The 27,876-nt window shown below is 41.4% G+C and overlaps 2 protein-coding genes across 2 annotated transcripts; one reads left to right on the top strand and one right to left on the bottom strand.

The window, feature by feature from the left end:
* Nucleotides 1–664: 664 nt before the first annotated feature.
* On the bottom strand, nt 665–8,207 carry TMEM185A (transmembrane protein 185A). The gene is made up of 7 exons (XM_064669757.1): nt 8,046–8,207; nt 5,605–5,781; nt 5,171–5,378; nt 3,783–3,866; nt 2,740–2,916; nt 2,311–2,434; nt 665–1,761 (listed from the first exon to the last, which is right to left on the bottom strand). The coding sequence occupies exons 1-7, from the start codon at nt 8,081–8,083 to the stop codon at nt 1,517–1,519; spliced, it is 1,053 nt and encodes a 350-aa protein (XP_064525827.1). The 5' UTR covers nt 8,084–8,207; the 3' UTR covers nt 665–1,516.
* A 9,681-nt stretch (nt 8,208–17,888) lies between these two features.
* On the top strand, nt 17,889–26,540 carry IDS (iduronate 2-sulfatase). Its single transcript, XM_064669751.1, has 9 exons — nt 17,889–18,037; nt 18,800–18,936; nt 20,013–20,190; nt 21,084–21,172; nt 22,162–22,362; nt 22,967–23,137; nt 23,722–23,848; nt 25,347–25,520; nt 25,918–26,540. Exons 1-9 carry the CDS (start codon nt 17,938–17,940, stop codon nt 26,418–26,420), a joined length of 1,680 nt encoding a protein of 559 aa, XP_064525821.1. The 5' UTR covers nt 17,889–17,937; the 3' UTR covers nt 26,421–26,540.
* Nucleotides 26,541–27,876: the final 1,336 nt, after the last annotated feature.

The raw sequence follows: 27,876 nt of genomic DNA, 5'->3' as shown, positions 1-27,876 counted from the left end.
CAAATTTTTCAGTTGAAGCCATTTACCTTAGCAGCCAGATGGCCCTGCAGACAGCCAGCTGAAAGGAAGTGACCAGCTTGACTGAGAATCCCAAGGGAAAGTTCTCAGTCATCACTAGGACACCCATGCTGTGCTGCTGGGACATCAGAGCAGCATCCAGTGTCCCAGTGACATGAAACAGCAGCAGCAAATGTTAAATACCACTTGTTGGTTTTCATTTACAGATTTTTTTTACTCGAGCCACAAAACAAATGAAACTGCAACAAAATAAGGTATGGGATAGGACAGTGCTGGGCTGGGTTTCAGCCAGTAGCTGCTCCACAGGCAGGAAGAGGGAGCTCTGCAGCATCAAGAATGGAAGCACCATATCCAAGTTTTACAGGTGTGCACTTTGCACACATGCAGAAATGTCCATACACTCCCTTCTCTTATTGCCGTGCTAACACTAGGGAAACATAACCTATGGTATTTAAACTACCAAAACTGGGGGTTACTTAAACACAGAGAGCAGCTGCAAGGATCTGGGAATACCAGACATCCATTTTTGTAAGCTACAGGACTACAGATTTCATAGACTCAGTTTCTCCAAAGCACCTGTAAGTCCAAGATGCTGTCAAAGCAGGTCTTTCTTCAGACAAGAAAATGCTATAGCAACACCAGTGAGTTCCTGTCTTGAAAAGTTTAATCATTTACACCAACCAACACAAAGTTGGTAACAAAGACCAAGCTATGATATTTATACCTAACCAACAGCTGTGAGACCTACAACAAACGTTTCTGGCACACACTGCACACAATGCAATGGGGAACAGCTTATTAAACAGCCAGTCTAGTGGGAGAATGGTGTACATGCTGCTCAGGAAGTATCAAAATGTGAAACTGGTAAAACAACAAAAGCAACATGTGACTCCCAAGGCAGTGCAAAAGTTGAAATACTTACATGAAAATTTACATGGCTAACTCAAAAGCATCATGTAAGTTGCCATATATGCTACTTCTCCCCCCCAAAAAAGCTTTCCAGTGTTGCATGAGAAGAGCAACACTCTTGTGCCTCTGTGGTTGAGACAATGATTGTGGCTGAACAGAAAAAGCAGTAAAGAGGTACTATGCTAAGGCATCCCCAAAGCATTTAAAAGAGACACAAAAATCAAGTGTATATTTAGGACCTAAAAGACACCTGGAATAGCATAGGCATTTCATACAGGGTTTTTAAAAAAATACTTTTAGATAATACTTATACTGTACACAACAAGACTTTTAAACAATATATTACACTGCTAAAAATGTTCATATAAATACTATACAGGCAAGCGTGCAACCAACCCGTTAGGAAGGTTCACAAATTAGACAACCACAATCCTCTGGAAAAGCTCTCAGATTATCTTCGAGATCTCTGATTTGTGTAATCCAAGCCACTGATTCAGCAATACCTATTTTAAAGGAATTTGGACAAGGCATGAGATGAAATACATTTGTCTGCTGATGACCAGTTCAAGTTTAATATGCTACTGTCATCTTAATCTGGCATATCAATGTTTAACTTGGGAGGTGGAATCACGTATTTTCCAGGACTCTGTGTAATGACCACTCCAGTCTTTTTTCGAAACATTGGTGCAATTTTTGGCGGTTCAGGCAGTGGTGTTTCTTCTGTCTCTTCATTATCTTCATGATGAAGATCATAAGAAATATTTCCATATTCTCGTAGGAATGGGAAAATTTCAAGTAGGAACTGGCAAAAGTCTTTGCGAATTCCAAACCACCCTAAAAAAAAAGGGAAAATTATTTCATGTTGCTGCAGAACAGAATGAACACATAATTAAGCAGGCAGACTATGCAATCTCATTTAAGTTCTCTTGATTGTTTGCATGTGAATAATATAAAATTTGTTAGTGCTGCTTCTCAGTGTTTCTTACCCCTGCAGTTCAGGTTACATACACATAGATATACATCCAGAATAAGGACATGCATTTGCACACACGTGCCTGTGTGTATATCCATCTCTATAAATTACAATTACACTACCACAGCAAGAATCCATTTCATTTCACACGTTACACAGTATCAGGTCACATCAGTACAGAGAAAGAACACAAAGGACTTTGCATCTCAACCAAAGCAAGTAGTGCCACATGGGATGACACTGTAAGCACAGAAAACTTACTGCGGTCACCTGAAAACAACAGTCTAACAAATATATGAATTCTTTCATGAGAATATACATAGAAAAGCCCTTTTCCAAAATACAAATCTTACTAAAATACATTTTAGCATTGATTTTCGATCTGTTTCCAGGATTTTGAAAATACTTACAGTGATTTCCACCTTTCTGCCCAAATGTTGTTGCCATTAATGTTATCAGTGAAAGCCAGAGAGGAACAAATATGGGTATGAAGGAAAAAGAATTATGTCCATCCAGTCTGTGTACTAGCAAGATCTAAATGGAAAAAAAAATATAGTGTCAGTTTAATTGCAATACTCGCTGTCAAACTGCTTAAAGCATAGGCTGATTTCAGATCTTTAACTTCACACATCTGTGGGGGAAAAATGGTCTCCACAGAAGCATATAGTTACAGTTCCAATGCAATGCAGATTTTACTAAAAAAACTTTAAAGAACACATTTGCTGTTAATATTTTATTCCAAAACAAAAAGCAGCACTCATTTCAGTAAGTTAAAAAACCCAGTATTCATCACTCCCTGAAAAAAAGAACAAGACACAAACTCATTATGCTTTTCCAACCTCAAATGTGAGCAGTGGAACCACAATTGTCATCCAGCTGACAGCCATCGTGATGTGTGTCCTCCTCTGCTCAGCAATCACATCCATAGAGCGCAGGAACAGAACAGACCACACAATGTAATAGAGCACTACCAGGCACAGGAAGGACATCAAGATCCACAGTGGAACACAAACAACCTGAGGGAGAGAGAGATTTGATTTGTTTCAGGTGTGGTTCTTTTAAATGTAGCATGTCTACATATTAAGTCTAAACAAGAAAAAGAAATTTAAGTCTTTAACTAATATAATCTCTAACAGGAGAGCATCAATTCAAGCATGCTGTTATGAGCCATATCAGCTCTCTGAGGTTCCCCAGCTTTTTAAACCCCATGAAGATGAAGCAATTTAAAATTAGGTCAATGTAGTTCAACTTTAGTAAGACATCCATGATTTTACGTGGGCTCAAATTGTACTTGAAATTGATTTTAGCAAGTATTTCCTACAGTGGACACCTTATTTGGAAGGGTTTCAATCCTTTCTCAAAATTTCAGGAAAAGAGAAAGGACAGACATAACCACGCCAGATTGTCAGTTTTATGGCAGTTTGCAAAAATCCAGACACAAAAAGAGCACTTTTGTATTCTAAAGGCATTTGGGACAGGACATCTCAGCAGTTTACAGTGACCAGTTGCACAATAAATGGACATGGTAACACAACAAATAAAACTAGTTATTTACCACACCATATTTACCAACACATTCTCTAACTCACCAATCATTTTCATGGCTAGTTTACTGTTCCCATTGGAAACTTTGGTTAAGATTTCTCTTTCAACTACTGCTCAGGGATTAACTGCAGTTGGTGGCACATTCCTCTCCCTCAGAGGGTGAAATGCCCAAAGAACAGCCTCCAATTACCACTGAATGAAATGCCAGACCTTCAGCGAAGGATTGCTAAGCAAGCAAGAACGTTATCATGGACTAATCACATATTAACTGTTCCCTAGAGTAAATATCTTTATGAAATTCAGCATTTAAACAAAGAAGAAAACACTTGTTACGTACAAGCCATGGCCATCTGATGATCTCGTCTAGTCTGAGTGCAATAAATATGAACTGTAGAATATTGACTGAACACAAGATTTCCAGCTAGAAAAAGAAAAAACATTAGTTAACTCTTAGCACGATAAAGCCATTACCAAGATAACCAAGTCAAAGGACTTCTCTGACTCCATGTTCATCACTGCAATGAGCAGGCAATATTTCAGATTAAATGGTTCTGAAAATAATAATAAATTAACAACTACTTTGATTACTCATGTCAAAAATTAATGTCCTGGATTAAAGACAGGCCCCTCTTATGTTTCTAGCAAATCAAAGGGAAATAATGAAATCTTCATGGAATAAAAAGAAAAGAAAGTAGAACAGCGCTAACTGAAGATGATAAAAGACTAAAAAAAAAAAAACATTATAAAAATGAGTAGAGACAGCTGTTGCCTTTTATGGATTCCACTTTCTTCTGCCAGTACTTAGCAGCTGTGCAGTCATCTGTAAATCAATGGGCAATCAAGCATCATCCAATAGAAGGCAAGTACTTCTACACAAATTTTACTTTTAGGGATGGTTAACTGTGAATAGAATCCTGCAAAATAAAATTCTATAGCCAACTGTTTTAAAATGAGCAACTTAAAATATCAGTTTACCAGCCATTCTAACAATCACTTACTATAAATGTTTCTCTCTCTAGTGATAAACTCACCCTAGGCTACTGTTAGAGAAATAGTCCCTTAAAATTAAAATGCCTTAAAAAGCTGAACCTCACCTAAAAATCAGATTTTTAATGGGGTAGTTCAAGGACATAGCAAAACAAAAAATTCCTTAAACAAAATAAATTCAGGAAGAATTCTAAGTTCATTGCAAAACGCCAGAACCGTGGGAATATCTTGAGAATCCTTCCAAAACCAAAAGGAGTTAGAGAAGATAGAGGCAGAAAGCAAAACCTTACTGTTTTATGCCTACCATCCACACTCCCAAATTAAAGATTAAACACAGAGATTGGGATATTAAGACATTTTCAGCCCTGATTACCAAGAGCTCTGGAAGTTCAGTTCTGCCTAGGGACTGGGCTTGCTATCAGTGGAATTGTTTTCAGTTGTTTCCATGTAAATGTCCAGTGTTAGTCCGTATTGCAGAGTTCCTGGTGAGTTCTTTTAACATACAATAATAAAAAGGCAGGTTCAACACATGCTGCAATTTGGTAGTTGCAAAAAATTAGAAGATACTAGAAAAAGTTATATTATTCCTGATCATGATTTTCATTCACACTTGCAGGTGAGTGCAAACAATTAACTGGATTGATGCAGTCCTCCATATCACACTTTCTTGAGAGTCAAACTGTCACAGAATTGGTCCTGCACTGCCACGAGTTTTACACAGCACAAATGAAGCCTCACCTCCAGGGACCTGTCGTGTCGGAATCCCCACACACACGCTGCGACTGACACCGGAGACACAAAGAACAAGGGCATGAAGACCAGAAGCCAGAAATGGTTTCCTCTTTCGATCCTGTCACACACCAGGACTTCAAACATCAGCAGTAGCAGGTGGATGCCTACTGCAATTAACATAGCTTTGAACTCCACACAGGTTTCTCCTTCTGCTCTGAAGAGAGGATAAGGAAGCATTCAATTTACTTGCCAAAAAGAAAACACACTATCTTGCAAACATTCCAAGACACTTGGTAAGTTGATGATAATTATTTTTAAAATGTTGGAAACAAATGTTCTAGATGCTCTTATGCTGTTAAAAAACCCATTTATGAACTGAATTCAGTACAGAGCATACATCCTATTCCCTCTGTTCTGCCAAATAAACATCCTCAACTTACCGGTACTGCGGGTTCCGAGCCCATACTCCTGTTCCCACCGAGGCACCAACAATCACCATCAACTTCCACAGCCATATCGGAGCAAACACAGCCCAGTAACTCCACTGAATCTTGTCATCCAGACGTAGAGAGAGCAACACAGAGAAGAGCAGCAGGCAGGCATAAATAAGGAATTTGCTATTAAATAAAACAAGCAAACAAACAAAAAAAAAGAGTCAGAAATCACGGCAGGCAACTTCCCATGAACTTTGTACAGAACAAAATCAGTCATAGCTGAAATTTAACTGGGATACTTCCTAACAGAAAACGTGTGTCAAACTTCTTTGCAAGGAATCCAGTATTTCATTATAAATATAGCACCTCTTTCACTTATAAAACCATTGCTTCGAGGGGATGCATCAAAAGCATTCTTGCATGACAATCTCAATGAATGGACAGCTATAAATAGTTCCCTCCCACAAGGATCCAGTCGGGAGCTGTATTAGTAGAGGCTCGGAAATATACCAGCTGTATGTGTTTGTAGACAATGTGTTCTGTCCCACGAATCAAATAACATGGTTTCGAACATCAAAAACTAAATTACGTAATTTATGAAATTTTATCCTCACCGCTTTTAACTAGAGGTTGTAAGCTACTACAAACTGTAATAGGGGCAGACTCCAGATATTTTTTTTCTTAATATTTACGTTCAGTTAGAAAAGCAACACTATGGAAAAAAACAACAGGTTAAACTTTGTTAAAAGTTATTGATTGCAGACTGAAGTTTCTAACTGGAATACTGATGATGGTGCTTATTAGTTTTAAGTAGCTATATTGACATATTTTATGATTTAGTCAATTTAAGAATGAATAAATGTATCTGGAATACTTGAGCAGTGGCACAGCAATTGATTTCACCATCAAACATGAAACAAAATAATTACATAGTAGGCAATTTCCTCACCAGACAGGAAGGGAAAAGTAACCCACCCATTCACCAAAAGCTCACAGACTGCCTTATAAAAAACATATTTAGGCTTCAACACCACTTTAGTGAAGTAATTATATGTATTTTAAAACATGGATAACCGAAGGAACAGAGTAAAGCAGCAACAGTCAGGGATACAACCCTCTCTCCACCAGCACAACTCCAACTATCCACTTCCCATTCTCATCAAATAACAAAGCATTCCTCAGAACAGCATTGCTACCCTTAGATATCAAGCTGTTTTGTCTCTACTCAGGACAAGTGTCTCATCTGCCTCTTCATAAGGAAAAGCAGATTTATTGTGTCAGCATTTCTTCACATGCTTGATAAAGCTACCTTGGGATGGGATGATATAAACCAGTCACTCTTCACAGCAACAGAGAGATGTCTCAGCTTCCTCAGCTAGCCATCCTTTAATATTCAATATTCGTGTAATTTGTATCTTCCCTGGCTCCTCAATAAATACAGGAGGAAAATGCCATGTGATAAAGCACCACTGCTCCCCGAGTGTTCCAGCAGCATCAAAACACTCGAGATGAAGATTTCTGCAGAAGTGCAACATTCAGCTTGCTCATTCACCACTCAGCACCCAAATAAGCTGCAAGCATCGCTCTTGTAACAAAACTTCATAAAGCTTCTGGGACTTCTGCTCCTACTTTTCCATTACTTCCAACCACACATATTTCAATTGTTTACTTCAGCCTCTGCAACAATGCATTTCCCGGAGCGCTGGTTACCCTTTTGTTTGTCTAAACAACGACTGAACACAGCTCGCTGTAACTGCCATCACGTAAGGCCTCTTTCACATGCAAGGCTTTTCCAGGACTCTCAGCATCTCAAGCCACCTTGCACAAGTTACTTGGACAGCTTTATTCCGTGGTCTTAAAAATTCCCGGTAACAGCAAAAAATTCAACTCATTCTCTCAGTTTAAACAGTTTCATGTGTGAGTACTCGCTTGGCGAGCCAGCCAGAATCCCAGGTAGCAGTGACTTGATAATTTTAGGAGAGCCAGGATGCAGACTTGCCCCCTGGGATGCTCCCTGACCATCCTAGGACTGCTCAGCCTGCCAACACCGAGCCTGAGGGGGGAACGTGGGGCAGCTCCGCACCCCAGAGCACCACGGCGAGCACTCAAACACCACAACGAGCCTTGGAATCATTTGAGAATGTTACACAATAAACAAAAAAAAGAAGACTGGAAATCGGGCTGGGAACCAGGTGAGGAGCGCCGGGAAGCATACACCGACCCCCGCGGCGCCGGGAGGGCTGGACTCCATGATCTCACAGGTCTCTTCCACCCTGGCTAATCCCGTGAAGGAAACCGGGAACGGCGTGTTCCCGGCGCCGCCCGAGCCCGCGGTGCCGAAGCGCCGCCCGAGGCCGCGCTCCGCTCGGACGCTGAGGGTCCCGCACCCAGCGCCTCTCCCGGCCGCGCTGCCCCTGCCGGGCCGGCCGTGCCCGCGCCGCCCTCACCTGGGGTTGAAGTCCTGGAAGAAGCCGCGCAGGTTCATCGCGGCCGCTCTACCAGGCGCTCATGGCGCGGCCACCGCTCTCGGGCCTGGCCGGGCCGGGCCTCGCCGCCTCCGCGCGTGCGCACGGCCCGCCGCCGGGAACCGGGCGGTGCGCGCCGCCGGCCTTCCCGGGAGGGCACCGCGCATGCGCGGGGCGGGGCCGCCCCACATAGCCCCGCCCCTCCCGCCTCAGCGCAGGATTCCTTCCTCAGTCTGAACAAAACCAGCCGGCTTCCAGCGGGAAGCTCTTCTCTCTTGTCCAGTCACTCCATGCCCTTGTAGAAAGTCCCTCACCGGCTCTCCTGGAGCCCCTTGGGGTACTGGAAGTTGCTATAGGGTCTCCCTTCAGCCTCTTCTCCAGGCTGAATAGAATTTCGTTGACTATTACACCTCTCTGGGCAACTCTGAGGCATTTAAATCTCTGGGACAATTAAATCACTGAGCATTTAGGGTCAGCTCTACGAAAAGTTGTCATAATCCAGCATTAACCGAGAAATGTTTCAAATACTAATTCAAACAAACAAAAAACCGAGCCAACCAACCAACCCCATTAACTTTGTTTTAGGGAATCGGGCTGGTCTTTTTCGACGTCTGTTAAAAGTTTTTCGATGGCCTAGCATAATTCTGCAGCCTTTGCTGCAATAAATCCCCCACCCATACGCTCGGCCAGACTGTGGTACACGGTGGTGTTCCCCCCCTGTTCCTTTGTAGGCTGGAACTTGTGTTTCCTTTGTGTCTCCAAAGCCTGGCTGCTCATTCCGCTTGTCAGGGGACTTTCTGCAGGGACATGTAAAGGAACACCCTCCTCTTGCAGCCCCAGAGTCATGCCAGCAGCATTTGCCTCAAGTTGTGTTATTTCTGTTTAAATATGCGACTGCTTTTCAGAAGTTATGCACAGAGCTTAGTTATTTTAAAAATATGGGCTTAGATCACTTGTTCTAAATCTGTTCAAAATGTCTTATGTGTTACCTGTTCATTTGTGTTTCATCTCACACTTGGGTAAGCTTATAATGCCTTGTATGTGTTAATAGAAATCCTCATCAGACATTCTTCAAACTATTAGTGAAGATGAGCCCAGAGGATCTGGAGACAGGTTTTGTTTGTCATTAGGTCACTTACCTTCTGCTGCAATTTGTGACATGGCTGTTTTCATATTCTGCCCAATATATTCATCTGATAAAGCAAGGGTATGTAAAAGGCTACAAGAAAGCAAGGATATGTCAGCACAAATAATGGCAATGGGGAGGCATGAGGAGATTGTTGAGAATTCAGGATAAGAGAGAAGCAAGAAAACAATGGAAGAAAAGGGAAGGAAAGGAAAGGATGAGGGTTAGGCAGTCTTCAGAGACTGATAAGATGGAAAGTGCCCCTATGATAGGACCTGTGCCAGGGGAGTACAAGAACTTGTAAGGAATCAAAGAATTAACAGGCTTAAAAAACTGGAAACTAGAACCTTGATCTTCATTCTGCTTTTGAAAAAGTTGAGCCTCATCAATTTGAGAAAGAACAATTATGCATAATGTATTTATCCAAGATAAAATACATCTTCTGCAACACATAAAGGAGGTACTAGACAAGACAGTACCTGTAAGAATTATCTGCAGCCAGATGCAAACATAAAACAAAGTCAAAATATTAATAACAAGGAATTAACTTGAGAACTTTTAATAATTCAGAAGGCTAATAAAGCAGCTTGCCATTTCTAAGAATAGTCATGAAGGTCTGTAGAAGTAAATCAAGAAAGATTTCTTCTGCAGCTACAATGTTTGGCTGACTGCCCAGGCAGCAAAATAGTTCCTACCAGGGAAAGAACTAGGAAAGAAATCCCTAGTTACAGAAATGAAATCTCATGGGACATAATTTCTACTGGTACCTCAGGAGAGCTACAGCTAAATTTTTTGTCTTGAAGTCAAGTAACTGGGAATTTTAGGAGCTTTCTTAGATCTTTTGGTGGTCTCAGTTTTCTTGAATGCTATGGTTTGATACTACACATGTGAGGGTGATACTAAGGAGAGTTGGACAGCAAAGAAACCCCAAACTGTTTTCTGAACTTAAATGACTTAAAAGATTTATCTTCAGTTTAAATTTTATAGTGCTGATGGAGACTTGAAAACTGGGAATTCCCTGAGACAGTTTATGCTACAGACCAAACACACATTTTGGTTTTATTCCATTTATCTATTTCCTCAAATAAGTTCAAAAAGTCATGTATAGTGTCTTTATTACAGTGACTGCCATGACTGCTCTCATAAGCCATCTTGTATTCTTATTCTGCTTAAAAAGCACAAACCAGGAGGATCCCTATCCTTGACAGGCCAACGTTAAGTGCAGGAAACAAAACCTGAACCAGCTTTTTAATTTGTGAAGATTGCTTTTCTGTTGACAGTCAGCCTTGACTCCTTTCTAACATACCATATAATCCATGTTTGCTTTACAGACTCTCAAAGTGTCACTGTTAGATGACTGGAACGTTTAAAGGGAGGACAGCAGTTCAGTAATAACTGACTGATGTGGCTGACAGCACAGCCATGAACTGTTTCTAGGATCATCTGTCATGGTTTATGACAGAACATCAAATTGTTTACAAAACCAAATCTCCAGGTTTGAAAATCCCCATTAGAATTTCATCTGATTTCACTGTAGGCCTTACTATTAACATTTATTCACAGAATAAACAGAGATTGACTGGTAATTGACAAAGAAGGGATTGTTCCATCTGTTTTAGAATCTTTAGACCAGCCAGTAATTTTGCACAGTTAAAACCAGTAGTGATCTGATATCCACACAGATGTGTTGTCATTGGCATTACACAGCTGCTTGGTTTTGAAATTAGGGCCTCCAGTTTCAATGAAAATTTCAATAATTTCTGCAATAATATTCTTTTGTGTCCCATTTGGGAAGTTAGTTCAAGGGCAACAGCTCTAAATCATTCTATTTGCTTCTGTATACTGGATGCTAAAATAATATTCTCCAGCCTGAAACCTATTTGTAGAGTTGTAGTTCAGCAAGCTGCTGTTTATATTAATGCCAACTATGATTGTGATGTGAAGCAAATTATACTGCTAAGCCACTATGAATTTCATAGGCTGTTCTGCCAGTTGGATTCTAGAAAATGCATTGTTGCACAGCTGCTTGGCCAAAGCATTATTCAGATTAAGAACTTTAGTGCTGGCACAGGTCAGGCGTTCCAAGAGTCTCAAGGATCTGCATGTTTGGATAACACAGACTTCAAATGAGATTGCTGTCCATGACTCCTCTGGGCTGCTCTCAGAAGTCAAGCGAGATAGCACAAGATAAATGCTTAAATGCCACCAAATCAAATAACAGGTTTCAGATGTTGGACACAAGAAGTGAGTTCCACATGCCTTGCAGCAGCGAAATAATTTGCAGCAGTGTAGCACGTGGGCTACTATACTGCACCCTGATGTACTAACACTGTGCAACATATACTTTAGCCAGTGATGCAGGACAGTGATAAATCAGGCTTCACCTTATCAGTAATTGGATATAACACAGCTCCTTTTGCAATGCATTCAAGGAAGAGAGTCAGGTTAAATGTCAATATGATTGTGGCAAATTTACATAGCTTTTACAGAGATAAAACACTTAACCAAATACTTGCTGCATTTTATTCTGTGACAAGGACTTACTTATATCTCACCATGCTGAAAAGGCACACAAAGATGCCTAAAAATAATACAGCTCACTTGGGTCTCTGATGTTTCAGCCATGAAGTGAAAAAACAATTGTTAACAAAACTGGATAGGAGACAGGGAATAAAAGTGAAAAAGATCAAAGGGGGTTAGCTTCTTTTTTTTACCTTGGCTTCAGAACTAAGGTTTAGCAAGATGACATTTTGGAATCATCTAGGAGATGTCAAAATTAAACATAAGAGAAAATCAGAAAGCTTAAACTCAGTGGTCCAAGAGGAGCGTTGGATTACCAACTCCAAGCTCACAAAGAATGACTTAGTAAGAGGAGAGTATGAGGTGATTTATCTTCCCTGGGCTTTAAGCTTTCCCCTGGACTATTAGCAAGTCTACCAGACAGTTGTTTTTTAACTTGTATTCTAGTGAACATGTGTGTATCTTTCAGGAAAAAAACCACCCAATATGTTTTAAAGCACTGGTATTCTCACACAGCCAAGCTGTGCAAAGCAACCTTCAATGACATGATCACATGCTGTTTTTCCCCATATGATTCCTGTGGGAATCATGTAAGTTGGAATTGTCTAGTGAAGCATCATCTTGGGTATGGTTTTGTTGCTGAAGGTGAAAGGTGTCCTATGAAGGAGTCAAGGAAGGTGTAACCAGATCACAACTGCTCACTTCTTACCAGCTTGGTATCGTGCCTCCCTTGTGATTGCCCAGACCAGTGGAAAATACTGCTCAGCTGAGGCTGGAGTTTCTTCTGAGCATGGGCAAAGCGGTTTCTATTTATTTATTTTTAAAAGAAGGCTTATAATATTATCATGTTCATGAAAGTTGACAGCAAGATCAATACTTATTTTTGGTTGCTCATGCTTATAAAGTTACAATTTATGTTCAGTTTCACCTTTTAAGACCTGCAAGGGCTTTGCCTTTATTTTGCTCCCCTCGTTTTCCATTTAATTTCTGATAGATATTTGGAGTTTTCATATCCTGCTGCTCTCTGCTATCACTATGGCTACCTCCTCCCAGCAAATCTGTTTTCCAAAGCTTGTTGCCACTAGAGCATTTCACGGTACATGTGAAAGTGCTTTGTTTTAAAAGTGATCAGAGATATTATTTGACTTGAACCAGCACATACTAGAACACCTTTGTGCCTTTGTGGTTTTTACCTGAACCTTTTGAACCATAGAATACTGTTGACAAATTATGGGAAAAAGAATGTTTGGAAAGGGCAAACAGCTCCTGAAAAACACTTTGAGTCTCACTGACTCAAGGGAAAAGATGGTATCCAGAACAGATAAGTTACCTTGCTGAAGTGTCATGCTTAAAAGCACTGAGTAAACTCAGCATGGGGCCTTTGGGATCCAGTACACTACAGCTATTGTAGGAGATCAAGGAACACATTACACAGAAATAATCTTTGAGTTTTTCTGCTTTTACACTAACAAAAAGAATGAAATGCACAATAACTATTTCAGCAGCCACACAAAAGCTATTCCATCCTGCAGTCGTACTCAGGGTAGTACCAATTCCCGAATACATTGTGGATTGTATCTTGATCTGTTACAAATTGAATTGGGAAAATGACTGTGGTGGAAATGTGCTTCTCAAGAACCAGAAGGCCTGCTGTGGAGGTTGCTGTGTGCTGGGATCATACCTGGCAGGTTGATGGGATGCTCCTGGAGGTATTTTTCAGCACATGAACCAGTATTACTCGTGGGTAGCTGTATGGTCTTGCGAAGCAGAATTTGGAACCTACTGGTGTAGTAAGAGAACCAGTCTCCTACTGCATACACAGTAAACTCAGAGCAGTGCCAGAAATGTCTACAATGGCTGTGGGAAAAAATGCTTTTGTAGTTCTTAATCTCTTACATCAAGGATTAGTTCCCTAAGGTGAACTGTGAAGAAAGGAGACAGTAGATAGTCTGATCTTCTCAAAAGACACTGTTACACACTATTACAATTGCTAGTGCTATGTCTCTTGGTCTTACTACTGTTGTTTTAGTGAAGCATGTTATCATGTGTCATTAAAGGAATTCTAAGGAGTCCTTGCTAATTTCTAAAAGACTTTATCCTAACCTTGAGCAATTTTTAATTCTACCTTGCTCTGCCTAATTACAGATCCCTGTTTATCCTCCCCTGTGCTTCCACCTTCATGACACTTCCTTTGTATCCCACAGTTTGCACATATATGAGAGGCAGGATCTGCCCCTTCGCAGGAATCACTCCTCTTATGCTTTGTAAGTAGAATTACAATACAGAAAACATCACCTTAGTCAGAGCAAAGTAGTCATGTACTTTGGTGTCCTTGTCAAATTACTAATTGCAAGGTTTTAATGTTTGAAATGGAGAGTTGCTTAACAGAAGAAGGTGACCTTCCTGTTAGCAATACCCAAATACTGATGAGCTTATTCACTTCCCCTCTAAGGGAGTTGTAGAAAGGGGAATAGAGAGTTGGCTAGATTTTATTATTAACAATAAATGGGAGCCAGATTATTTTGGGGTTTTTAACAAGTGTATGTTGTAACTACACTGTGAATGCCATTCCAAACACCCTCTAAAATCTGCAGCAACTATTAATCTCAAATAAATACAAAACAGAGTTTGTAGATGTTTAAGTAATAGACCAGCCCTTGACAGCCATCCACATTAAAGAATTCAGTAGCCTTATATGACATCTTGTTTACACAGGCTTTCCTGTTTGGAGGCCTTATCTCCTTATTGTATTTACCCTGTAACTTGAGGAATTGTCTGTGTCAATGCTCATGTGCATGAAAGTTACTTCTTAGGGGCAACATTGCACTGTTCTTGTCTGCCCTCACTAAGCACTTGGAACTGTGATTTCTTTGAGCAGTACATCAGCTGTAGGCACATTTCCTAAAATGGGCGAAGGGAGGGTCAGGAAGAACTCCAGTTCCTCAATCCACTCATCTCTTTTCTGGCCAGCACATCAGAGATGGAGGTGCCAGTGTCTAATTTGCCATGTTTATAGGCCAAACAGGAAATGGGAGAAACCATGACTGAGGTGTGCCTTTGATTCATCGCTTTTGGTGGTGATAACAGCACCTGCCTTACCTATTGCCCAGTACTCTGAAGTCAGTCTAAATAGTATCTTAGAAATGGCTCTCATGTGCACCACATGTGCTTGGGAAAACTCCTGGTGTGAGATCACTGACTCAGGGCTTGGAGAGAGAGGGAGCGTGCTGCAGGTGAACAGACCTGCTTGTCTCACTTCAGCCATAGAGAAATGACTGTATATGAAATGAAGGCTTATAATGAGCATTTTTTTGGATTAGGAATATTTTTAACTAAGGTCTACAATGTATTTTCTAGTGCATAGCTCTGCAGGTCAGACTGCAAGGATGGACTACAAGGGCATCTTATCATTTATCATAACAATGTTAACAAACTGAAAGTCTGTGCAGATGCCTCTGAATGATGTTTAGCTTACCCTTGAGTGCTAGTGTTCACAGATGATTTAAAAGTATGATTGCTTTGATTATGAAAGTACAGCTATGAAATTCTTTAAGGATAAAAATGCTGTTTAGAGATTTATCAGGAGTATGTTTCAGGGGCTCATGTTTGCTATAGGTATTTCACTTATCACCATATATGCCATAGGAGGCTACAGATATTAATGCAGGTATTAATATTTTTAACAAGTCTCTCTCATTTTCTTCATAGCAGCTTGTACAGGAATAAGTTTAATCTGTCCATAAAATAAAAAGGAAAACAGTGCTTTTTTGATATGTTCTGTTTAGGGATAAATAAAATTGCCAATCAGAAGCTTCCTGTAATGATTAGTCACTTTCTATAATGCATGAGAAATAAATGATGGTGGACTTGGGATTAGTTATATTGATTCATTGAAAACTGCTTCGCTCTTTTTGAGTTTGAGTAAAGTGATCACAGTGCCCAACCAATTGTTTGTGAAAACATGGTTTGTTAGAATCACTGAGTGATGCACAAAAATTCCTTAGATTGGCTTTTGTGCCAAATGCAACTTCTGATGTAATCCCTGGAGGTCATGTGCAAGGGCAGGTTACATATATGAAGTCAAGACATCCTTCCCAGGCAGAGCTCAACACCTGGGGTATTTTATATTGCCTGATCATATTCACTTAGTCTTAAAAGCACACTTTATCTTCCTTCTCAGAGGAAACTTTCTTGGAGACCATACCCAGGCATGGAAATGCTACTTCATAAGATCTACTATGGGTCTGATAGTACAGCCATTTCTTACAGAGTCCCATGAATATTATTTTTCCCACTAGAAATATTGCTGTGCTGAATTTTTACCATGCCCTAATGTGAATCTGTCATAGAAAATAGTTGATTTTAAGATATTTAGCTGTTATGTTGGTGGCCTCATCTACATTACTAACACTTGTGCAAGCACTGCTGTGGACCCCCAAACCTTCAGTATATGCCTCAGCATACTGCTAAGCTATCAAACTGACAGATTTGGTGCTCAGTCGTAGGTGTGGGAGACTGATATTCATAGAGGCTGCCGAGACTTCTAGCAGAGTGACTAAGGAGGAGTGTTGTACAAGGTATCACCAGTTCAGCCAAGGTTTAGGTTTAACCCTTCCTGTGACATCCTTGACTCATCACAGCGAATACAGCAGTGGTTTAGTTCAGGAGCTGAACGACAGGCTGCTCAAAGGCCCATAGACATCCGGGGTGGAGTGGACATCTGAGCTGTGAGACCAGTTTGTCCAAGATACACTATTAGGGCTGTGATTTCAGGGTCTGCAATCATTCATTGGCATCATCCCAACTTGCTTTTTAGCTTTAGAATTTGTGTGCTGTTTGAAAAAGAACTTTACTTGTGTAATTTGTTCTTCTAGTGGACTGAACTTAAGATGATTGCTATATACTCATGTTAGGCAAACCAGGAAATCCATATCAAGTACCACTTAATGTATTTGCATTTGAAAGAGGCAAGCGTTATGGTAATTAAATGCATGTGCAACAGCAAAATAATTCCTTGGCTTTTTGCATAAAAAGTCTCCAGATGAAGAGAAGTGTCACCTGGGGATGCAATGTTCAATACTTTTCCAGCAGCTGATCTGTGCTAGGAGAGTTGCTAATACCTGTGAGATACACTGGTTATACACAACATTAATTCCAAAATATGCAGTCATCAAATACACTGAATAGCATTCATGAGCTGCTTGCATATCCTGTGTTCTGTGGTAACTGAACTCATAGTAACAGTGTTCTTGATTTGATTCAAGCTTTTCCAGCATGTGCAGAAAGGAAGTACAAAACCCACATAAAAATAAACTTCACTGTAATAGTTTAGAGAAAGTACATGTGCTTGAATGTGTATGCACACACTGTGTAATACACAATATACTGGACTTTTGAGTCACACATCCCATGGAACAGTAGGGTTGTGACAGGTCATTTTAGCTAATGTTCCTGGTAAGCTTATGGTGAGTGCATACACAGTGTATTTGAGGTCACAGGTATGATTCCTTATAGAGCAAAGCAAACCAGTTATGGGAAACTAAGGCATTCTGTACTGTTTGAAAACATCTGAAAATGCTTAACTCTGATGAATTGTATGTTTAATTGGCTTACTCTTCCTCAGCTTTATAGTTTGTTTCCAGTAAATCTGCTCTCTTCTGAAGTATTCCTACAGATATTTTAACAAAATAGCTATCATGCATTGCAAAAAATTTTAGATTGAATTCAGTTTTATAGTTTTGTCAGCTTTTCCAGTGATGAGAAAAAAGTTCTTCTGGCTCTGAGGTGGGTCTGTTTTAGCATTGGTACCCTCGCCAGTGAAAGAAGCCAGCAATTTGGGGAACACTGATAGGAATTCCTTGGCGGTTTTAGGGCAAAGTTGCTATATTTCAGCTTCGGATTCTCCAGACACACAGAGTTTCCTACACTTCTGCCTCCTGTTTTCCATTGCACATGTAGTTTAATGCCTGGTCAGAAGGCCATTGACTGTTCCCTTTCCCAGGGGAGCTGCGGCGAGTGCAAGGAGTAAACGTGGGCAAGGGACCCGCAGGAGCAGCGCTGCGACCTCAACGCCCTGCGGATGCGGCGGGTCCCGCTCCTCCCGGCCGGGCCGATCCCGCCGATCGCGGGGCCGCGGCGCCACCGCGCGGCGAGCGGGGGAACGGCGGCACCGGGCGGGGATAAGGCTCGGCACCGCCCCGGGACCGCCCCGGGACGCCTCGCCGGGACATGGCGGCGGCTGCCCGGCCCTACTTGGGCCTGCTCCTGTCCCTGTTCCTGCTGCAGCTGCCCCCAGGAGCCGTCGCGGCCGCCCGGGCGGGGCCCGGAGGTGGACGCGGCCGCGGGGGGCTCGTTCTCGGGGGGCGCCGGGGATGCTCCGGGGATGCTCCGGGGGGAGCCGGGGATGCTCCGGGGGGCGCCGGGGATGCTCCGGGGGGCGCCGGGGATGCTCCGGGGGGCGCCGGGGATGCTCCGGGGGGAGCCGGGGATGCTCCGGGGGGAGCCGGGGATGCTCCGGGGGGCGCCGGGGATGCTCCGGGGGGAGCCGGGGATGCTCCGGGGGGAGCCGCGGGTGCAGCGGGACGGAGGGAAGCGGCAGGGCTGGGCTGCATGTATCCCATGTATCCAAGAGGGCGTTTTAAGAAATACGCATGTAATTAATTTAAGGAGGAAAACAAGTATTTTTATCGGTTCGGAGCAACATTATACGGCATGAGACTGTTTTTCACCTGTGGCTTAACACCCCCTCTCAGAGCTTGCAGGCTGTAGTAGGGGTAAACCCATAAAGTACCCTCTTTATTTTGCACCGCCTTTCTGTAGCCAGCTGAAGAAAACGGGAATAAGCAATGAAACGGGAAGGGAAATGAAAACCACTGTAGTTCTGTCTAGGCCAAATAAGAGTTCCTACCTGTAGAAGAATTAATCCTGTTGTTTACATTTCCTTACAAAGATACTGATTCTATGATATTCAGTATTCTTGCCCATCTAATTAATTATTTTTTTTCTTATATGCACTTCAGGGTTAAAACCAGCATAAAGTAGCCTCTGCTTACTGCAGCTCAAGTTAATTTATTCTTGTGTTTCTTCATAGATGGCATGAATATCCTGTTTATTGTTGTGGATGATCTCCGTCCTGTTTTGGGCTGTTATGGAGATAAGCTTGTTAAATCTCCCAACATTGATCAACTTGCTTCTCGAAGTATTGTGTTCAGCAATGCATATGCCCAGGTGAGATAAATGACTTAAGCATATTTTCTCTATGCAAAATAATTACTGGTTTTGTCACAGTTGGTGTTAGGCAGACCAGTGGAAAAAGCAAGTATTTAATAACTTTAAGTATTTACAGTAGAAAATAAATGGTTAGCCTCAACTGTGGTATGTGAACCTATCTTTACTAAGGTGAAAAAAATGAAAACAGGGCATTTAAATTACAGTACTTAGGTAGCCCTTGGAGGAGTGTAATGCCACTCAAGCATTTTCACTGTTACCAGTCAAGTGTTGCTTAAAAATGCTGTTTTACTAAATTAGAATTATTTTTTCTACTGCTTATAAAAGAGTATATTTTACTTTTTAATCTTTTCTTTCGAGGAAATCGATTGAATAGGCTGCTGTGGAGGGGCAGTTTGTGTGGTAAGCATGTCTCTTAAATAGAGGACTCAAAATCTCGCTAATTGCTCTTCACTTGGATGCTCTGCGTAGGATGCCTACAGTCCCAAGTTTCTCTCTGCTGAGAAATTAGAAATTTGAGTCTAATTCTGGCTGGGGAATAGGACTTCAAAGCAGTAACTCTTGGTTCTTGTCAGTCTGAAGCAGAATTGGTGAGACCTTTGGACCGTAACCCAGACCTTTTGTGTTTATCCTTTCATTATTCTTAAGGCAGTCCAGATCAACTAGACTTTGGGTTTTTATCAGCACAGTCCACCTGCCACTGCTGCTTAATTCCAGGTGATGTGAGCAACCAGATTTCAAAAGCACTGCCTTTATGGAACCTGACTTTTTTTTTTTTTTCTTTCTCTTCTGTGCTACTAGCTCCATAAACAAAGTTTTTAGTGCTTAGGAATTGGCTATTTGATATGATGAAAAATTATAGATAGTTAGGTGTCTACCTTGGTAAAAGTTTGCAATTGGGCATTGATATGGTTAATAAGGATGCTGTTCATTCCAGCCTGAAGTGGATTGAAACATTCTCCCTGCAGTTCCGGAGCCTTCTCAGATGTTCTGCCCAGCCAGGCCTCAGTCAGTTTGTACTTGTGTTTTGCTTTCTGTTCCAAACTGATTCTCTCTTTGGCTGGCTCTCTCCCCAGCAAGCCCTGTGTGCTCCCAGCAGGGTGTCCTTTCTCACTGGCCGCAGACCTGACACCACCCGGCTGTACGATTTCTACTCCTACTGGAGGGTACACGCAGGAAACTATTCCACAATGCCCCAGTATTTCAAGGAAAATGGCTACGTGACCTTATCTGTGGGGAAAGTTTTTCATCCTGGTATGGTTTGAATTGTCATTTGCTTTACATACAAATGCTTAACGTGTGTAGCCTCATGAACAGACTTATATGACTATCAATGTGTTGTTCCTGTCTATACTGAGAACCTAAATCTCAACCACGAGCCAGATTTTACAATGATTGGAGGTTGATTTTAAATCCTAAGTCCTAAGGCATTAGACATGACTGTATTAGATGACTCTTACCTAGTGAATTTTTTCACATCTTGTCTAGGAATTGTGGAAATAAATGCCTACATTCTAAAAATACATCTGGAAGTGAGGTATTTGCTGAACATGAAATTACTGAACACCCTCATTGGCTTAGTTCTGCCTGCATGTTCTTCACGTTGTGGTTGTGGATCAGGACATATAGAATGTATGATAATGCTACAAGTTCAGTAGGAAATTAGTTCACTATTAAAAAGCAGTAATGCTACGGAGTTGAAAAATACTGTAATACTGACCCTCTTTTTGGTAGTTTTTTATCCTAGAAGTAAACCTGTGTGGATATATGAACTTTCAGTTGATAGTAAAGCTAATCAAGGATGTGCATGAAGACTGTGATTAATCCTGGGGTTTTGGGGAGGGTTTTTTGTTACTGTTCCCAGAAGTAATTTCCCTGAGGAATTACTCCCATTTAGTAAGGCTCTTCAACAGGCTTGAATCTTACTCACCAGTAAAAAGTGTATTCTGGGGAAAAATGTCTGTCTTAAACTTTTTTACTTTTATTTCTTGGTTTTCTTTTTCTCTGTTGTCAAAGATTATTTGAAATGTTTCTTCATTTGCATATTAAAAAAAAGCCCAACAGCTGAACACAGGTTAAACTTGTGTTTGAGCTTTTCCTGGTTCAGTGAACTATTAGAGAATTTCTAATATCTTCTTCCTTTTCAGGGGTTTCATCCAATCACAGTGATGACTATCCATACAGTTGGTCCATTCCACCCTTTCATCCTTCAACTGAAAAGTATGAAAATCATAAGGTAAGGATGATCTGTGGGACTCTCACAGGAGAGTTTTCAGGATATAACCATCCTGCAGATGTTTTAAGTATTTCTAAATTGGTACTTGGAAACTTAAGTTACTGAGATATAAGCAAGAGTGGTCTTAATTTGTGTATGTGTCATTAATTCCTTTATCTGAAAAGTGCAGTTGTCAACTTGCACACTGGTCTGGCTTTGCTTAGTAAGTGACAAAACATTGTCAATAGTCTTAGTGAACTTAATGCAATAAAGAGCCCAGGACTGAGTGAGTGGTGATCATAATTAAAGTAATATTTAAATAATCTGAAACTTTATAATCTGATTCAGTTTTCTAGAATGTTTGTTACTTTTAAGTGTAACCAAAACAATGTTTATGCAAAGATTGCATTAGCATGTGTTGGAGTCTGTGCACGGCCCAGCAGGAGCTGCAGCCATGAGGGCACAGGGAGCCTCAGCAGTGCTTTGGTCTTGTGTTTATTGCAGGAAAGGACTGGTTTTAACAACGACAATATTTGCATCCATGACATAAAGAAAAGTATGTTCATTTAGCAACTCTCCCAAACACCCTGCTGAGGCCACCTTTCCCTGACAACTGTTTAGTCCAGTTTATCTCTCTTCACTGATTACACATCAACCACTGCTGGCATTTGCTCAGAAACTGTCACTAGCTTCCAGGCAGCTTTCTGTGAGCTCTTGGGATCAGGAGTTTAAATGCATGTGTATGGCATAACTGAATACTGCTGCATTGCCAATAAGTCAGAGATTCTATTCATCGTAGAAGCTGTGGGTTTTTCCCCTGTATGACCATGTTTAATCTTCTACCCACCTTTGAGAGGATTTCTGCTTTTCCACAGACATGAATGTTGGATTCTTTTGTTGGTGGAAGGATTGAGAAACAAATTGGTTTAAAAGTTATGGAACAGAGGATTTCGTCTTTGCTTTTATGGAAATTACTTAACTAATTTTTTTTTTTTTTTTTTTAAATAAAGACTTGCAGGGGAAAGGATGGAAAACTTTATGCGAACTTGGTGTGCCCAGTGGATGTGTCAGAAATGCCCAAGGGTACTCTGCCTGATATCCAGAGCACTGAAGAGGCCATACGTTTACTGAACGTTATGAAAGCCAACAAGCAAAAATTCTTCCTGGCTGTTGGTTACCACAAGCCACATATCCCACTGAGGTACCCCCAGGTGAGGAGATGGGAACCTGCAGGAAAAGGAACTTAGACAATTGTTGCTTTCGCTTTGCAGAGCTGTTTCCACAAATGCTTTGTTGCTGTTTCTGGGAAACAAGCTGAAAACCAGCCTTGATTTGGTGTAACTTCAGGAGTCATCTGTGGTGCTTTTCAGAATGTTTAATGAGAATGAATTGTGACTCCTCAGCCAAAAGCCAGGCTTCTACCACCATAATAGTGACTGCTACTGCATGGAGATGGGGCTCAGCTTGATGGAGTATGACATAATGAGGCCTTACAAGATCTTGTATTCCATTCCCTGTTTGAGTTGGTGGCAAAATTCCTACTGATTTCAGTGAAAGTGCTGTTGGACCTTTTATTGCAATGTTATTTTGAGATACAGGAGGCTGGGTTTGGGTACTTACTAGCTCAGTATTTTTCAGGAATTGGTTGGAGATGACTAGTATTGCTACATTTTACACTGTGAGGGAAGGGGAATGAAGCCCTGTAAATTGTAACATTTAAGGGTCATGCAAGGTAAATGATTGCTGTTTTACAACACAGAGTTTACAGTAAATCTGAGGTGAGGACAGTCTTTATATGTGTTTTGTATTGTAAAGGAATTTCTCAAGTTGTACCCGTTGGAAAATATCCCATTAGCCCCAGATCCCTGGGTGCCTGAGAAACTACCTTCTGTGGCCTACAACCCCTGGACAGATATCAGACAGAGGGATGATGTGGAAGCATTAAATGTTAGTTTCCCTTATGGACCACTTCCAGAGGAATTCCAGGTAAGCTGCCAACACAATGCACTGAAGTCAAACTGCCTCCACTTGTTCAAGTGCAAGGGAGGAGTCGGCTGTTCTTGGATGTTCCCAGTTATTCAGCAGTTGTCAATTTGCAAATATGATGAATTCCCTGCCTTGCATACTGTCACCTCTATAGACAAACCTTCTCTGTCACTGCAGTTTGGTTGGCATACGAGGGAATGTATGTAGCAGGTTTACCAGTGTTGTGTTTGTGCTTGTTATCTGAGTCTGTTTATCTGTTTCAAGCAAGCACAAAGGGTATCTTTTGCAAGCTTTTACTTGGCTTTCCAGTGCTTATGCCAAAACAAGGTGCACTGGCTGGATCAAGGGAATGGATTGGTTTGCAGTGTTTTGCTTGAAAGCACTTCAGGGAGATAGAATTTTCAGACTGCCCCCTCCCCATTTACCTTTTCTGGGACATTAATCAGGCTACAGACACTCAAAAAATAAAGCTTTAAAAGTAAAATCCCTTAGTTCTTTTACACAGCCACCCAGTGGTTCTCCTGTGTTTGTGTCTGGGGAAAAACTAACTTTTTCCCCCTCTCTCCTGTTTTCTTGACTTGCAGTGGCAGATCCGTCAGAGTTACTATGCAGCAGTTTCTTACCTGGATGTGCAGGTTGGCCTGCTCCTGAATGCTTTGGATAATGTAGGACTCTCAAATAATACAATGGTAGTTTTTACTGCTGACCATGGTAAACATTTAAATCTTTCACCAGCTCACTTAATAACTTCATTGTGCAACTAAAGGCTGGCACATTGATCCGGTGTGTGTTTCTGTGACGTACAGCAGAGCTGCCAGACCTTGTATCTCTCTGATTGAAGGGACTGGCTCTGACTTCTGTGGCTGCACAGTTCTGTCCCCACAGACACCTCCTTAATCAGCTTGAGGGTTTGCTGATGAGGGATGAGGCTGCCTGCCAGGACTGGGGCTGAGCTTGCTGTATTCCCAACCCCTACCCAAGGAGTGACTCTTGCTGGGAACAGTCCTGTGAAAGGAGAGTGACCATTCCTCCCCCCTTACCATTTGTAGAGAGCCATCTGGTGCAGTGGGTGCACCACAAGCTTTCTCATTAATGGCTCACGTGTGTTTTCTTGCACTTGTCACTGCTGCTTGCAGAGCATCTAAACTGATAGTGATATGGTCCCCCCTCATAACTGAGGTCTTGTACACTCTGGATCCTGGTGGTAAAAAAATGAATTTGATCTGTGGGACAAATACATCAAGCATTTAATGGTTGTTTCAGTACTCTAATATTCTTTAAAATAACCCTCTCACGATCCCATTAATGGGGGAATGGCTTAGCTGACTTAAACCACTTGGGATGTGACTTAACTACATTGATTTATAGTCACAAATTTAGTTAATTTGGGTTGATTTTTTGTATAAACAAGCCCTCGTGAGTTGTAGAGCAATGGGGTTAATATTTTTGGTACTAAAATGACTCTAGAAGTTCCTACTGACTTGCCACTTGACTTGGACTTTGCATTTTAAACTGAATTCTTCTTTCCCTTGTGTGGATAACTGTGAATAATTGGTGTTTCCAGTGCCATGGCTGGCAAAGTGATTCAAAATATCATGTGTTAACACAGCTGTCATAGAGTTCCTTTGTCTCCCCCCAAGTGAAGTTGGCAGTAAATCTGCCTAGAAGGAAGTCATGTTGGCATCTCTTTCAAGAGGAAGAGGAGAGCTAAAAAGTTTTATCTCTATTGCTTCCTCAGGAGTAACATCCTGATATGGCAGTCTGGCATGGATAGCAGCCTTGGCTCCAAGGGATGTTCAGTTGCAGTGTTAACAGGAGTATTGGAGAGCTGGCAACTGCCCAAAACTTAAATGAGTGCTTTGTGGCATTGATCTGGAGACTCTTGCAGGAACTGTGACACATTCCAGTTCCTCTTTTCTGCTGTTGTAATGCTAATTGCCTAATTCTAATCTAGAGTAGGGGAAATAAGGAAAGGTGTAATTATTTCCTTAATAAAGAGTATCAAGTTGCAAGACTGAGGTGGCTGTTGAAATAGCTTTCACATTAGTGAAAAATCTTCTTATATCTAAGTGCAGATTATTTACCTTTTAATATAACCTTTATAAACAGACTAGTGGCCCCAACAGCCATAGTCAATTTACAATGAAAAAGAAATGACTACTAAATTACAGCCCAGTATCTGTTCTGAATTGTGTTCTTTATCACCTAGGATGGTCCCTGGGAGAACATGGTGAATGGGCAAAATACAGCAATTTTGATGTTGCTACCCGTGTGCCGCTGATGTTTTATGTACCAGGAATGACAACTTCCTCTGTCAGTCAAGGAATGAGGGTCTTCCCCTACCTCGACCCTTTTAGCCATATTGTAGGCTCAGTACCTCAAGGTAAATTTCCAGTGTTTGTTTTGTTTGCAGTGGATATATACAAAGCAGAGGTGGTGATGTAATGATACTTTACCTACAGGCACCTTGTGAATTTGCTTTGTCTTTTTGAAGAGTTCTTTTACAAAGTGATGGATATTCTTGTCTTTAAGGCTGCACATTTGAGAAACATAAGTGGAAAAATTTTCTTGTTTAAAGTACATCATAAATGCATAGACTGGCATCTTCAGAGCTAACTGCCACCCCTTAATTGCCTTGATTTTGGTACCCCACAAATCCAGTACAAAGTACTTTTGATAAAACACCAGCTGAATTATCAGAGTAAGTTTCCTAGAGCGTTCTACCAGTGTCATCAAACCATCATGTTCTGTAACTTGTATTTTGATATTTTTTCTTCTAGGGCAAAGCAAAAAAGTGGTGGAGCTGGTGTCTCTGTTTCCAACACTTGCTGAACTCGCTGGCCTGCAGGTTCCTCCCGCGTGCCCCAAGACGTCATTCCACGTTGCCCTGTGCACGGAGGGGACAAGCATCGTCCGCTACTTTAATGCCTCTGAGGAGAAGGTGCAGGAAGGGAAGGAGGACTGTGGTGACACTGCCAGGTGTTTTAATGAAGAGCCTGTTGCTCTCAGCCAGTATCCCCGGCCTGCAGACACTCCCCAGTGGAACTCTGACAAGCCTAAGCTGAAGGACATCAGGATCATGGGCTATTCCATGCGCACCATTGACTACAGGTACACGGTGTGGGTTCAGTTTAATCCTGACAACTTCAGCGCTGACTTTGAGGATGTGCATGCAGGAGAGTTGTACATGATGGAGACTGACCCAAACCAGGATTACAACATCTATAACACCACCTCACGTGGTTGGTTTTTCAAAAGGATTCTTGGCTTTCTGAAGCGCTAGGGTTCGGGAACTTCTCTGTGCCTGTTCTTGCAGCTGAATTAATGCTTCCCTCTTTTGTGTAAAACCTTTCTGTTGTACAGAAAACACTTGGATTGAATTAAAATCCTGTCTGTATCAAAACACTAGCTATTGCCTTTTTCTTGTTACAGCCCTTACTGCACTGAATGTAGTCAGAGGGAATTCTGCAATTATGTTTTCAATCACAAACTCACGACACTTTTGAAAAGGCCACACGGAGTATGCAGGCCCATACTATGAAACATCTCTGTGATCTTCTGTAGCAAGCGAAGAATTAAATTTCATTATCTGTGCTGAAACTCTTGATATGAAAGCTGGAAAACCAGAAACTTCTGTGTTTGAAAGAGAATGAGTGCCTCTACATAGGTCCTGTCCCGTTTACTTAGGAGGCTTGGGGCTGGAGTGGTCGAGGAGACATTTGGTGGTGGTGAAGGGCTGGGGTGTCTGCTGTCATCAGCCTTACCTCTGTCTAGAGCTAAAAGAGAAACTTCATGTGTTTCATTCAAAATTTAATTATTTTAAATAAAAGCTTTAATTTGGAAATTCATACTTCTTATCATAGAGCAGGAGAATCTGAACTTTTGATTAATTAATTAATTAATTTGTGTGAAATGAGTGCTTTCATCACTGAAACACTAAATAAGACTGGGGGCTTAAGATAACACCAATATCCTCTTCTGGATATTTTCCTGAGGATTGGTCTAATTGGTCTCCACAGGTGAAAGGAGGTGGAAACCTTTAGCCTCCTGTAGCTTCCTGGTTGTTGAACTGCTCAGTGCACTTGAGGGTTGTTATATCCAGTGACAGAAACCTGGATGTTTGCATTCTTCAGTGCTAACTGGGGCTTGGCAGTCTCTGTTTTGGACTAGGATAGCTAAAAGCTTCCCATTTAGTTTTAAGATTTTAGTGTGGCATTTATCAACACAGGATGTGGAGCATTAGTTGTCCCAAGCTGTGCTGTAAGTAATTTCCAGATGGACAAATGTGTTAAGGTAAATATGTTTGGGAGCTTGTATCTGAGAAAAACGGGTTTGCTGAGTATTTTATTTGAGTGCTGTCTGTACCATGTGCTCACAGCCACAAGGTACACAGTGCTTTAGTGTGAGGGCAGTAATTTGTGTTGTGTTCTATCAGCCTGCTGGGTTTCTGCAGTTCTGTCTTGGTAATCGAGGGTCTTGGAATTTGGGCCTTAGCAAATAACAGCTTGTTCAGATGGTCTTAACTCCTGCCACCTTCCTTAATGAACTGCTCCAGTTCCTACAAAAAGCCAGCCATTACTTGTCTTCCTCAGATAAATTGCCTTTAATATCCTAGAGAAGCCACAGACATAACTTTATTTCATTAAAATCCACGTGACAGTCTTTTTCCTAATTAATGTGGAGATACCCACCATGAATCTGTTTCTCTCTTAGAAGACAGCGATTATTTAGTGCCTTTA

Source organism: Pseudopipra pipra, chromosome 13, assembly GCF_036250125.1.
Source record: "Pseudopipra pipra isolate bDixPip1 chromosome 13, bDixPip1.hap1, whole genome shotgun sequence".
Lineage (NCBI taxonomy): Eukaryota > Metazoa > Chordata > Aves > Passeriformes > Pipridae > Pseudopipra > Pseudopipra pipra.
This window is presented reverse-complemented; position numbering and strand designations above follow the sequence as displayed.

Excerpts from the sequence above, each read along its gene's own strand:
- IDS (XM_064669751.1), top strand. The coding sequence starts at position 17,938 with ATGGCGGCGGCTGCCCGGCCCTACTTGGGCCTGCTCCTGTCCCTGTTC. Across the intron at positions 18,937-20,012 it reads TCAGCAATGCATATGCCCAG|CAAGCCCTGTGTGCTCCCAG; the intron begins GTGAGATAAATG and ends CTCTCTCCCCAG. Across the intron at positions 23,849-25,346 it reads AGTTTTTACTGCTGACCATG|GATGGTCCCTGGGAGAACAT; the intron begins GTAAACATTTAA and ends TTTATCACCTAG.
- TMEM185A (XM_064669757.1), bottom strand. The coding sequence starts at position 8,083 with ATGAACCTGCGCGGCTTCTTCCAGGACTTCAACCCCAG. Across the intron at positions 2,435-2,739 it reads TTCCACTGCTCACATTTGAG|ATCTTGCTAGTACACAGACT; the intron begins GTTGGAAAAGCA and ends TTTTCCATTTAG. Across the intron at positions 1,762-2,310 it reads GCAGAAAGGTGGAAATCACT|GGTGGTTTGGAATTCGCAAA; the intron begins GTAAGTATTTTC and ends CTTTTTTTTTAG.